Raw genomic sequence first — 12,732 nt, 5'->3', positions numbered from 1 at the left:
GCCGAGGGATCCGCCTACCGCGCCGAGCGGCAGATGCTCGCCGCAGCCTCCCGCGCCCTTTAAACCTCCCCGGTGATTCTGACGCAGGCGCGCCGCGGGAACCCAGCCGGCGAATCCCGGAGCCAGCTCCGCCTCAGCCCGGAGTGCCGGATCTCCCCGGGAGCAGCGCTCACCGCTCAACCCGGGCACGGCGTCCCGCTCCGGGGAGCTGAGCGAGCTGCGGAGCTCCGGGTCTCGGGGCTACCTCCCAGGCCTGCCAGGCTCGGCGTGGTTCCCCTCCTCCCGGTCCCGCCGCCCAAGGATGATCGGCTCCGGTAGCGGCGGGGACCTTACCAGGCCGGAGGCCATGCGGGGAGCGGACGGCGCCCGGGGCCTTGGGGGACCAGGGAGGGGTGGGGACGAGGGGGGACCGTGCGGCGCCCGGAACCGTCAGACTGGAGTGCGGGCGCTTCCCGGTCACTACAACAACGGCGGCCCAATCAAAACCCGCGCTCCAGGCGTGGCCAGACGAGCCCCGAGACGCCGCGCTCGCGCGCGCTCGCTGCCGACAGCCGAGGGCCTGGCGGGAGCGCGCCGCGGGGGTCCGCCGCGCGCGCACACAGCGAGCCCCGCGAGCGTCGGAGGTAGCGGACTACCGGGTTGGTGTCGGGAAGCGGGTTGGGACCTGGAGAGAGAGATGTGATCGGTGGTGGCGAAGCGGAGGAGAGTCGGTGATCGATGCAATCAGGATTCTATTACACCTTAAAGAGAACGGCGCCCAACTCGGCTACACCGGAGAGGGGAGCTTGGGTGCACAAGCAAGACAGTAACAGGACGCTGAGAGGAACTAAGTTCCTTGTGTTCAATTACTGGTTTTGCACAAATGCTGGCAGCACATGATGGATAATATTTTATTCACATGTTCACCCTGTTTTTCTTTATTCAATAGTATTCTATTATCTATTTGATTTATTCTGTTCTCAACCGCTTATTTGCCTATGCCTTATTAAACTCACACACAACTGAAGTGGTCAGAAGACTTGGAAGCTTTAAAGTTTCTAGACCACGTGGTTACAATAACGGTCCCCACTTTAGACATTTTTTCTTCACACATACTATCATTTGTGCTTCAGCAACAGGGTTTCAAAGCTAGAGAATGTTGTCGGTGGCAGTTTGTACATGGGAGGCCACATTTTGATGTTTCTTCACACCCCTCGACAACAAACAACAGCAATAAACCCTGCCCCGGAGCATAAAGGACTCAGCTGAAAATTACATACGGAACACAACGTCTTGGCAGTGGAATGACGTGATAAACTGGTAAGGTACATGTTGTGTGTAAATAAAAAGTGTAGTAATTACAGGTTCCCTGGCTGTATTTGCATTTAGTCTTAACCACTATATAGCAATTATGGAAGTGCAATACAGTATTAGTTTGACACATGGGTGGATGTTAAATATCTGTTATATGTTTGACACCAAGGGCTAACCTTTGTTATAAACAAAACAAACCCCTGGACGCCAACATAGTTCCCTCCCCTCAAGAACTTGGCGCTGGGATGTAGCTCAGTTGGAGAGTGCCTGACTCGCATGAACTAAACCCTTGCTTGTATTCCCAGCCCCCTCATCAACCCAACCTGGCATCAGTAACTATAGCCCTAGAGAGGTGGAGGCAGGAGGATAAGAGACACAAGGTTGACCTTGGCTATACTGTAAGTTTGGTACCAGTCTAAGCTACATGGACTCTGTTAAGCAAATAAAAAACAGACAACAACCCTGCTGTATTCTACCTTAAGGAGTCTCATGTTTTAGTATGATTGATGCTAGTTGAGGGGAATTAGTTGCCAAAGATGCTGATTCAGCATATATGAGGCAGAACCTAGAGACTTACAGATATAACAGACTGCTTAGGTGGTTGCTATAGGAGTCTTGGCTGTGTATGTGGTAAATGTTGCTCTAATAGAGGAAGGGATGTGTTAAGGGTCTTGCTTTGATGGAGGGCAGTGGTGTAGGTCGGGGATAGAGCATATGGTTAACATAGAAAAACATGGATTTGATCTCCAGCACTGACTGGAACACACAGAGTCAGTCTCCACTCCTCATGTGTGTATGAGACAGAGACAGAGAGACAGAATGAAATGAGAATCGGTACCAGCAGCCTGTGACTTTGCCATTCTATGTTTCACTTTTAAAAAATGTTTAGTTTTGGATGCCAATGAAAACATAAAAATGGTATAGAATTGTGGAAAAAAAAACCAGTACGACATTTACTCAGAAATGAAATAATTTACTCATGATCCAGCAAGACAGGGAACAAACATCTGTATTCACTAGAGTTTGGAGCCTTAGAAGCAGCAGGCAAAAACGAGAGACAACTAATATCCAGCAAATGAGTGGGTAAATAAAATGTACATAATAGAAATAGCATTTGGCCATAAAAGCAGATGAAATTTTGATATATGCAAGTTATATGATAATTGTGAGCAAGTAAATAGGGCACACACACACACACCATATTGTGCGATTAGATTTGCATTAGGTCAGCAGAATAAGTGGATGTTTATTTCTTGTATATTTGATCACAGGGAAATACTCTAATGTTAAAACCAGAAATCAAGGCCTCTGGATCTCTCGTAGCTACATCTAATATTGGGCATAGCAGATTCAAAGACAGGAGGTTGGAGAGATGACGTCAAAGAAAAGACAAATGGAGGGGTTTTTCTAATTAAGTACGAGTTGTTAAAGGTAGGCAAGCCGGAAAGCCAGGAGGTAAGCAGGTTATGAAAGCATCCTTCTTTATCACTGCAGATCGTCTCTGTACCTGTGGTAGGTGTTCCACAGCTGCTCACTGAGTGCCTTTTGTATCAGTCCACTGTTGCCACGATAATGCTGTGTAAGCTATTTAAGGGTCAGTGGCACACAAAACTGGACTGCTGGCTTAGTTCATTAATAGACATGCTTTAAATTAAATAGATGAAGAGATGGACTCTGGGCTGTAGCCTGCTACTGTAACTATACTAAATGCTCACATTGTCCAGTTGCCTTTTAAGCATTTATGTCTATACCCATATGCCTGGGCTACTCACAGAGAAGCAGCCTTTTACAGTCGGCAGCAGTCAGTACCGAGACCAAGTGCTGGGACTAAGAGTCTGAATGCTTGTCCTACACAGGACACCTTTATCACACGCCAGCCCACCCTAAGTGTTGAGGAACATCGCTAAAGAGCAACTAGAGAGAATGCTACGAAATGCAGTCTCTGGCCTTTGATGTGGCTATTGCACATGCGTAGTAGCTGCAGTTACCTGCACAAGATGGAGCTGGTGCAAATTCTAGCGTGGATGTGGGTGGTGCTCTCTAGACCCCCCACCCCTAAACTGAGGAGCTATTGGCAGTTGGTAGCTACTGGGAAGGAAGGATCATTCTAACTACTAGTTTTTTTCTCACCCTCCAGTAGACCACCCCATGCCTTGCACATATGGGCAGCTCCCGCTGGACTTGTGGATTATTAGTGAAGATGGGAAGCTGCAAGAGGAGACCATTGGGAGGCTTCTAGGGGAAGTTCAAGGGCAAAATGAGGGGTGGATATGGGTTCATTGTATATACGAATGATTTTCTTACAGAATAAACATATACTTAAAATAATAGGTGGAGGTAAGAGTTATTATGATCTCATCACTTAAAATTGACCTTAAAACCATTGCCATATTCCCAGGAACAAAAGCAGACAAGATTGTCACATCCTATAATGTGCTTTCTACAGCTAGATCCACTTCTAAGTGCCTGTTTACATTTTGACACTTAATCATCATCATAATCATTTTAGACATTCTTCTCTTCCCATTGGAAGTACGAAGACATAGTTTCTGTCTGCTGATGCACAGAGCTCAGAAAAGGGAGAGAGAAAACATTTTAGACCATCAACAACTCTCTTCTAATCACAAAGTCCTGATGTCTCTTGTATGATTGCAAGTTGTTTTATTTCTTGTTTGGTTTGGGATAGGGCCTCAGTGTATAGCCCATGTTCTCTATAGCCAGATTCTCTCTCTTCTGTCTTCCCAATGCTGGAATGTCCAGTACATGCCATCGTGCCTAGCCTCGTGATCACATGGATGTTGAAAATATACTGAATATTGCATTTTATGAGGCCGGCATGATGGCTTAGAGCACAAAGGCTCTGGCTGCCAAGACTGGCAGCCTGAGTGGGAGGAGAGAACCCACTCCTTGCTGGTTGTCCTCCGACCACAACTTCACGGCACAGCCCTCATTCATGGCTCTAAGCTATCTCTCCCATGGCCCTTCTCATGTTTGGTTTTCTTTTCCTACCCTTTCTGCCAGCAACCAAAGCTCACAGGCAGACATCCAGAAAACCCACCAAAGCCAAGGAACTATTTTTTGCCCTCAAACCTGCGTGAGTTCCTGTAACTCACTTGCTATGGTGATTATTTCGCACCTGACAAAATGTCCACTTAGCACTGGCATAGAAGGAGCCACAGGCAGGGCAGATCAATATTTGTAAATCTACAACGTGTCACTGGAGACTGCGTGTTGGGTAGGGCTACGTAGCCTTTCCTTGACTCTTCTTTTTCCAAGTCTCCCTTAGAAGGTATATTAAATGTCTGCTTCAGCCCTACAAAGGTTTCTTTTTTCAGTGCATTCCTAGGTTAATGGTGTTGCATTTTGGAAATTCAGGCACTTAAGTGGCGCCACCTACTGTTCATCGTATGGTATGGCACTTGCATTAACCAGCTGTTTATAGGCACCGCCACCTTCTTGATACAAGGGCTCCCAAAGTGTAGGAAGGAGACTGCGTAGACAGGAGAAATGAGAGATAAATGTGCATCATTAACCCATCGCCCACATTTGGAAAGGCTGTGGATGATCTATTTCAATCAAAATTCAGCCTCTAAATCTTACTGATTATACCCTCCTAGACATTCTAGTTGCCTATTTTCTGTCCCTCTGGTTCCTGCCACAGATTAGATAGGATAGACAGGTTTCCTTCTCTGCTTCCTGGAGTATTTTCATAACCCTAACGTGCTGCTCCCTGACTTCCAGACTTTCTTTTTCTGTCCACCTTGTTTACTAATGACAAATAAGGACAGCTTGCTCTAAGGACAGGTCCCTGAGCCTCCGGAGCCACCAAAGGTTTTGATATAGACAATCTTGTGTGAGCCCCAGGAATGTACATGCTTTAAGCCTGAGTCTTGAGCAGTTAGAAGTTGCATTGTCATTTGGGAACTCTGCGTGTGCTGGGACATAGTTCTTTTAAAATGCCCCAAACCTGCTTCTTTTCCCCCCATATCTAACCTTATGTACCCTGGGGCCAATACAAAAGCCACTGCTTCTCAGTCTGTGCACCCAGACTCCGGAGGCTTTGCTAGACCCTTCCTGAAGTCGAAAATGCCTGTGTCACTCTTTCCAACTTGGCACACGACAAGACCCAGGTGTTTATGTGAAATGATGGTCTCCCAGCCTAGTCCCACAATAACACATAACCTATACCCACTTCTGTCGTGTTCCCTTCCTATGTTATGTACAGCTCCACTGGGCATCGTTTGCGTTGCTGCATCCTATCTGTGTTATGATGTGTATCTACCGGCTGCCATCATGGTGAAGGGCCAGTAAAGACAGCCGGGCTGCATTCCTTCTGCTATCCTTCTGCAGACTCTCAGCCCCTAAAACACAGTAGAGGCCTTAGCATCATTTCCAGAGATAGGTTACATGAAATGATTAATGGAAAAACAGTCAGTACAAAATTAAATTACGTAAAGCTATGAACAGTCCATAGGAATCATTGAGATGATACAAATATCTGTGTAGCGATCAGATTGTTTTATAGCCGCAGATGTACTGAAGACAGATTAGTCTCTGGAGATGTTCTTCAAAAAGATTTTATCAGAGAAGGGGCTCTTCAACAATCATTTAAAAAGTCATGCCTGACAAGAGTTAGATTGTAAACACATGAAGAATGATTACTGAAGAGAAAGGAATTTCATTTAGGGAGGCTCATGCTCTGGAATTAGATGGTAACTAATGAATATGCTAAAAATACTTAGTGGGTTCTAGAAGCTTTTTGTCTTTTTGAGATGATTTATTTGTGTAGCCCTGGCTGTCCTGGGACTCACTCAGAAGACCAGGCTGGCCTTGAACTCATAGACTTGCCTACCTGACTTCCAATTAGGATCAAAGGTGTGCGCCCCGCCCCCACTCCCAGGTAAGAATCTTCCTAAGGTTTCATTGCAGTAAGTTTCAGAGTTCTACCCAGTTTATATCTCAGTAGGTCTGGAAGAAGGCACCCAGTATTTTGCACTTCCCACCGGTGCAGATCTCCAGATGGAATACTTAGGCTGCACGTACACTTATGGCGAGAACAGTGGGCTAAACAGGAAATAGGGGAAAGGAAACAAAATAGAATAGCATCCACTGGGAGTGTGAGAAAGTGGGAAGGATGGCCTTGCTCAGTGGGCAGAGAGATTCAGTCTGGAGGTGAAACCATTCTGTAGGTGCATAGTGGTGCTTGGTCAGTATGTCTACACTTCATGTCATAGAAATGTAATCACAGAACTGGTTGAAAATGTTGTATGTCTTTTACTACCATAAAGAAGGAAGCCAACTGGAGAGATGGCTCAATGGCTCATAGCACTTAGTGTTCTTGCAGAGGACCTGGGTTCAAACCCCAGTCATTCTGTTGGAGTTCACAGCCATCTGTAACGCCATGTCCAGGGGTCCCAGTGCCTCCTCCTTATCTTTGCAGGCACCAGGCATACACACGATGCACAGAAATGCAGGCAGGCAAAGCATTTACCCATATAAAATAAAATAAAAATAAATAAATAAAAAACAAACAAACCCAGCAAGGGGTGCTAGAAGAACAGACATGATTAAGGTGTTAATCATGGGATGAACTTCGTTACAGTGGAGAACAAAGGGATGCAATTCTGCCCTGCTGGAGCAGTGGTAAGAGCAGTGTAAAGAAAAGAGAGAGAATAATAACAAGGAGACATATTTTTTTTTCTTTTTTTTTATTAGGTATTTAGCTCATTTACATTTCCAATGCTATACCAAAAGTCCCCCATATGCCCCCCACTTCCCTACCCACCCACTCCCCCTTTTTGGCCCTGGCTTTCCCCTGTACTGGGGCATATAAAGTTTGCAAGTCCAATGGGCCTCTCTTTCAAGTGATACATATGCAGCTAGAGACAAGAGCTCCGGGGTACTGGTTAGTTCATATTGTTGTTCCAACAATAGGGTTGCAGATCCCTTTAGCTCCTTGGGTGCTTTCTCTAGCTCCTCCATTGGGGGCCCTGTGATCCATTCAATAGCTGACTGTGAGCATCCACTTCTGTGTTTGCCAGGCCCTGGCATAGTCTCACAAGAGACAGCTATATCAGGGTCCTTTCAGCAAAATCTTGCTAGTGTATGCAATGGTGTCAGCGTTTGGAAGCTGATCATGGGATGGATCTCTGGATATGGCAATCACTAGATGGTCCATCCTTTCGTCACACTTCCAAATTTTGTCTCTGTAACTCCTTCCATGGGTGTTTTGTTCCCGATTCTAAGAAGGGGCAAAGTGTCCACACTTTGGTCTTCGTTCTCTTGAGTTTAATGTATTTAGCAAATTGTATCTTATATCTTGGGTATCCTAAGTTTCTGGGCTAATATCCACTTATCAGTGAGTACATATTGTGAGAGTTCCTTTGTGATTGGGTTACCTCACTCAGGATGATGCCCTCCAGGTCTATCCATTTGCCCAGGAATTTCATAAATTCATTCTTTTTAATAGCTGAGTAGTACTCCATTGTGTAAATGTACCACATTTTCTGTATCCATTCCTCTGTTGAGGGGCATCTGGGTTCTTTCCAGCTTCTGGCTATTATAAATAAGGCTGCTATGAACATAGTGGAGCATGTGTCCTTCTTACCGGTTGGGACATCTTCTGGATATATGCCCAGGAGAGGTATTGCTGGATCCTCCGGTAGTACTATGTCCAATTTTCTGAGGAACCGCCAGACTGATTTCCAGAGTGGTTGTACAAGCTTGCAATCCCACCAACAATGGAGGAGCGTTCCTCTTTCTCCACATCCTCACCAGCATCTGCTGTCACCTGAATTTTTGATCTTAGCCATTCTGACTGGTGTGAGGTGGAATCTCAGGGTTGTTTTGATTTGCATTTCCCTGATGATTAAGGATGTTGAACATTTTTTCAGGTGCTTCTCTGCCATTTGGTATTCCTCGGGTGAGAATTCTTTGTTCAGTTCTGAGCCCCATTTTTTAATGGGGTTATTTGATTTTATGGAGTCCACCTTCTTGAGTTCTTTATATATATTGGATATTAGTCCCCTATCCGATTTGGGATAGGTAAAGATCCTTTCCCAATCTGTTGGTGGTCTTTTTGTCTTATTGACGGTGTCTTTTGCCTTGCAGAAGCTTTGCAATTTTATGAGGTCCCATTTATCGATTCTCGATTTTACAGCACAAGCCATTGCTGTTCTATTCAGGAATTTTCCCCTGTACCCATATCTTTGAGGCTTTTCCCTACTTTCTCCTCTGTAAGTTTCAGTGTCTCTGGTTTTATGTGGAGTTCCTTAATCCACTTAGATTTGACCTTAGTACAAAGAGATTGTAATGGATCAATTCGGAATCTTCTACATGATAACAGCCAGTTGTGCCAGCACCATTTGGAGAAAATGCTGTCTTTTTTCCACTGGATGCTTTTATCTCCCTTGTCAAAGATCAAGTGACCATAGGTGTGTGGGTTCATCTCTGGGTCTTCAATTCTGTTCCATTGGTCTACTTGTCTGTCACTATACCAGTAACATGCAGTTTTTATCACTATTGCTCTGTAGTACAGCTTTAGGTCGGGCATGGTGATTCCACCAGAGGTTCTTTTATCCTTGAGAAGAGTTTTGCTATCCTAGGTTTTTTGTTATTCCAGATGAATCTTCTGATTGCCCTTTCTAATTCGTTGAAGAATTGAGTTGGGATTTTGATGGGGATTGCATTGAATCTGTAGATTGCTTTTGGCAAGATAGCCATTTTTACTATATTGATCCTGCCAATCCACGAGCATGGGAGATCTTTCCATCTTCTGAGATCTTCTTTAATTTCTTTCTTCAGAAACATGAAGTTCTTGTTATACAGATCTTTCACTTCCTTAGTTAGAGTCACACCTAGGTATTTTATATTATTTGTGGCTATTGAGAAGGGTGTTGTTTCCCTAATTTCTTTCTCAGCCTGTTTTTCCTTTGTGTAGAGAAAGGCCATTGACTTGTTTGAGTTAATTTTATATCCAGCTACTTCACTGAAGCTGTTTATCAGGCTTAGGAGTTCTCTGGTGGAATTTTTAGAGTCACGTATATATACTATCATATCATCTGCAAAAAGTGATATTTTGACTTCCACCTTTCCAATTTGTATCCCCTTGATCTCCTTTTGTTGTCTAATTGCTCTGGCTAGGACTTCAAGTACAATGTTGAATAGGTAGGGAGAGAGTGGACAGCCTTGTCTAGTCCCTGATTTTAGTGGGATTGCTTCAAGCTTCTCTCCATTTACTTTGATGCTGGCTACTGGTTTGCTGTAGATTGCTTTTATCATGATTAGGTATGGGCCTTGAATTCCTGACCTTTCCAAGACTTTTATCATGAATGGGTGTTGGATTTTGTCAAATGCTTTCTCAGCATCTAACGAGATGATCATGTGGTTTTTGTCTTTGAGTTTGTTTATATACTGGATTACGTTGATAGATTTCCGTATATTGAACCATCCCTGCATCCCTGGGATGAAACCTACTTGGTCAGGATGGATGATTGTTTTGATGTGTTCTTGGATTCGGTTAGCAAGAACTTTATTGAGGATTTTTGCATCAATATTCGTAAGGGATATTGGTCTGAAGTTCTCTATCTTTGTTGGGTCTTTTTGTGGTTTAGGTATCAGAGTAATTGTGGCTTCATAGAATGAGTTGGGTAGAGTACCTTCTGTTTCTATTTTGTGGAATAGTTTGTGAAGAACTGGGATTAGATCTTCTTTGAAGGTCTGATAGAACTCTGCACTAAACCCATCTGGTCCTGGGCTTTTTTAGTTGGGAGACTATTAATGACTGCTTCTATTTCTTTGGGGGATATAGGGCTGTTTAGATCATTAACCCGATCTTGATTCAACTTTGGTACCTGGTATCTGTCTAGAAACTTCTCCATTTCATCCAGGTTCTCCAGTTTTGTTGAGTATATTCTTTTGTAGAAGGATCTGATGGTGTTTTGGATTTCTTCAGGATCTGTTGTTATGTCTCCCTTTTCATTTCTGATTTTGTTAATTAGAATGCTTTTCCTTTGCCCTCTAGTGAGTTTGGCTAAGGGTTTGTCTATCTTGTTGATTTTCTCAAAGAACCAGCTCCTCGATTGGTTGATTCTTTGAATAGTTCTTCTTGTTTCCACTTGGTTGATTTTGCCCCTGAGTTTGATTATTTCCTGCTGTCTACTCCTCTTGGGTGAATTCGCTTCCTTTTGTTCTAGAGCTTTTAGGTGTGTTGTCAAGCTGCTAATGTGTGCTCTCTCTAGTTTCTTTTTGGAGGCACTCAGAGCTATGAGTTTTCCTCTTAGAAATGCTTTTATTGTGTCCCATAAGTTTGGGTATGTTGTGACTTCATTTTCATTGAACTCTAAGAAGTCCTTAATTTCTTTCTTTATTCCTTCCTTGACCAAGGTATCATTGAGAAGAGTGTTGTTCAGTTTCCACGTGAATGTTAGCTTTCTATTATTTATTTTGTTATTGAAGATCAGCCTTAGTCCATGGTGATCTGATAGGATGCATGGGACAATTTCAATATTTTTGTATCTGTTGAGGCCTGTTTTGTGACCTATTATGTGGTCAATTTTGGAGAAGGTACCATGAGGTGCTGAGAAGAAGGTATATCCTTTTGTTTTAGGATAAAATGTTCTGTAGATATCTGTCAGATCCATTTGTTTCATAACTTCTGTTAGTTTCACTGTGTCCCTGTTTAGTTTCTGTTTCCATGATCTGTCCATTGGTGAAAGTGGTATGTTGAAGTCTCCCACTATTATTGTGTGAGGTGCAATGTGTGCTTTGAGATTTACTAAAGTTTCTTTAATGAATGTGGCTGCCCTTGTATTTGGAGCATAGATATTCAGAATTGATAGTTCCTCTTGGAGGATTTTACCTTTGAACAGAATGAAGTGCCCCTCCTTGTCTTTTTTGATGACTTTGGGTTGGAAGTCAATCTTATCAGATATTAGAATGGCTACTCTGGCTTGTTTCTTCATACCATTTGCTTGGAAAATTGTTTTCCAGCCTTTCATCCTGAGGAAGTGTCTATCTTTTTCTCTGAGATGAGTTTCCTGTAAGCAGCAAAATGTTGGGTCTTGTTTGTGTAGCCAGTTTGTTAGTCTATGTCTTTTTATTGGGGAGTTGAGACCATTGAAATTGAGAGATATTAAGGAAAAGTAATTGTTGGTTTCTGTTATTTTTGTTGTTAAAGTTGGCATTCTGTTCTTGTGGCTGTCTTCTTTTAGGTTTGTTGAGGGATTACCTTCTTGTTTTTTCTAGGGCGTGGCTCCTGTCCTTATATTGGTTTTTTCTGTTATTATCCTTTGAAGGGCTGGATTCATGGAAAGGTAATGTGTGAATTTGGTTTTGTCGTGGAATACTTTGGTTTCTCCATCTATGGTAATTGAGAGTTTGGCTGGGTATAGTAGCCTTGGCTGGAATTTGTGTTCTCTTAGTGTCTGTATAACATCTGTCCAGGCTCTTCTGGCTTTCATAGTCTCTGGTGAAAAATCTGGTGTAATTCTGATAGGCTTGCCTTTATATGTTACTTGACCTTTTTCCCTTACTGCTTTTAGTATTCTATCTTTATTTAGTGCATTTGTTGTCCTGATTATTATGTGTCGGGTGGAATTTCTTTTCTGGTCCACTCTATTTGGAGTTCTGTAGGCTTCTTGTATCTTCATGGGCATCTCTTTCTTTAGATTTGGGAAGTTTTCTTCTATAATTTTGTTGAAGATGTTTGCTGGTCCTTTGAGTTGAAAATCTTCATTCTCATCCACTCCTGTTATCCGTAGGTTTGGTCTTCTCATTGTGTCCTGGATTTCTTGGATGTTTTGAGTTAGGATCTTTTTGCATTTTACATTTTCCTTGATTGTTGTGCCGATGTTCTCTATGGAATCTTCTGTACCTGAGATTCTCTCTTCTATCTCTTGTATTCTGTTGCTGATGCTTGCATCTATGGTTCCAGATTTCTTTCCTAGGGTTTCTATCTCCACAAGGAGACATAATTGTGCAGGTGTGAATAGAAGTGAAGCTAAGGGCCTAACACTCCTGTGCTGTCCTTGGTCCTGAACCAATGACCCCTCTCTGCAAACATTTCTCATCTATCCTGATAAGTTGGTGACACTGTATTTGCCAGTTTTTCATTTTCTAACTTAAAAAGCCTCCACAAGGCTTCTAGTTTTAATATTTAAGCCAATCACTAAAGACACTGAATCTTTTTTAATATCTCAGAAACAATAGAGCTACGTTTTATTTAATCGATTCTTTTTAAGTTTTATTTTTATATATTTATTCTTGTTTGCATGTGTGTCTGTCTGTCTGTGTGTATGCATGTGAAAGTCAAAACAACTTGTGAGAATTAGTTCTATCCATTGTGGGTTCTGAGGACCAAACTCGGATTATCAGGCTTGGCAGCAAGTGCCTTTACCCCGTGAGCCATCTTGCTCTGTGTGTGTGTATGTGTGTGTGTGT

At 43.1% G+C, this 12,732-nt stretch overlaps 1 protein-coding gene and 1 long non-coding RNA gene across 8 annotated transcripts in view; one reads left to right on the top strand and one right to left on the bottom strand.

Moving 5' to 3' along the window:
• The window catches only part of Poc1b (POC1 centriolar protein B), a 99,253-nt gene extending 98,812 nt beyond the window's left edge, over positions 1-441 (bottom strand). For 2 of the 3 annotated variants that reach the window (XM_021174527.2, XM_021174528.3), the window contains exon 1: positions 334-441. In XM_021174527.2, the coding sequence (XP_021030186.1) occupies positions 334-348 (15 nt within the window). In that variant the 5' untranslated portion in view covers positions 349-441. Of the gene's footprint in view, positions 1-173; positions 191-333 lie in introns of those variants that run through there. The other variant, XM_085843118.1, reaches the window with a different exon arrangement.
• Positions 427-12,732, top strand: part of LOC147002724 (uncharacterized) — a 44,503-nt gene continuing 32,197 nt past the window's right edge. For 4 of the 5 annotated variants that reach the window (XR_015048463.1, XR_015048462.1, XR_015048460.1 and 1 more), the window contains exon 1: positions 427-1,299. This is a non-coding gene — a long non-coding RNA (uncharacterized LOC147002724). Of the gene's footprint in view, positions 1,300-2,564; positions 2,725-12,732 lie in introns of all 5 variants that reach the window. The other variant, XR_015048461.1, reaches the window with a different exon arrangement.

This window comes from Mus caroli, unplaced genomic scaffold, assembly GCF_978045245.1.
Source record: "Mus caroli unplaced genomic scaffold, Mus_caroli_1 scaffold_9, whole genome shotgun sequence".
Taxonomy (NCBI): Eukaryota; Metazoa; Chordata; class Mammalia; order Rodentia; family Muridae; genus Mus; species Mus caroli.
The sequence above is the reverse complement of the archived record's forward strand: the minus strand, read 5'-3'. Positions and strand labels throughout refer to the sequence as shown.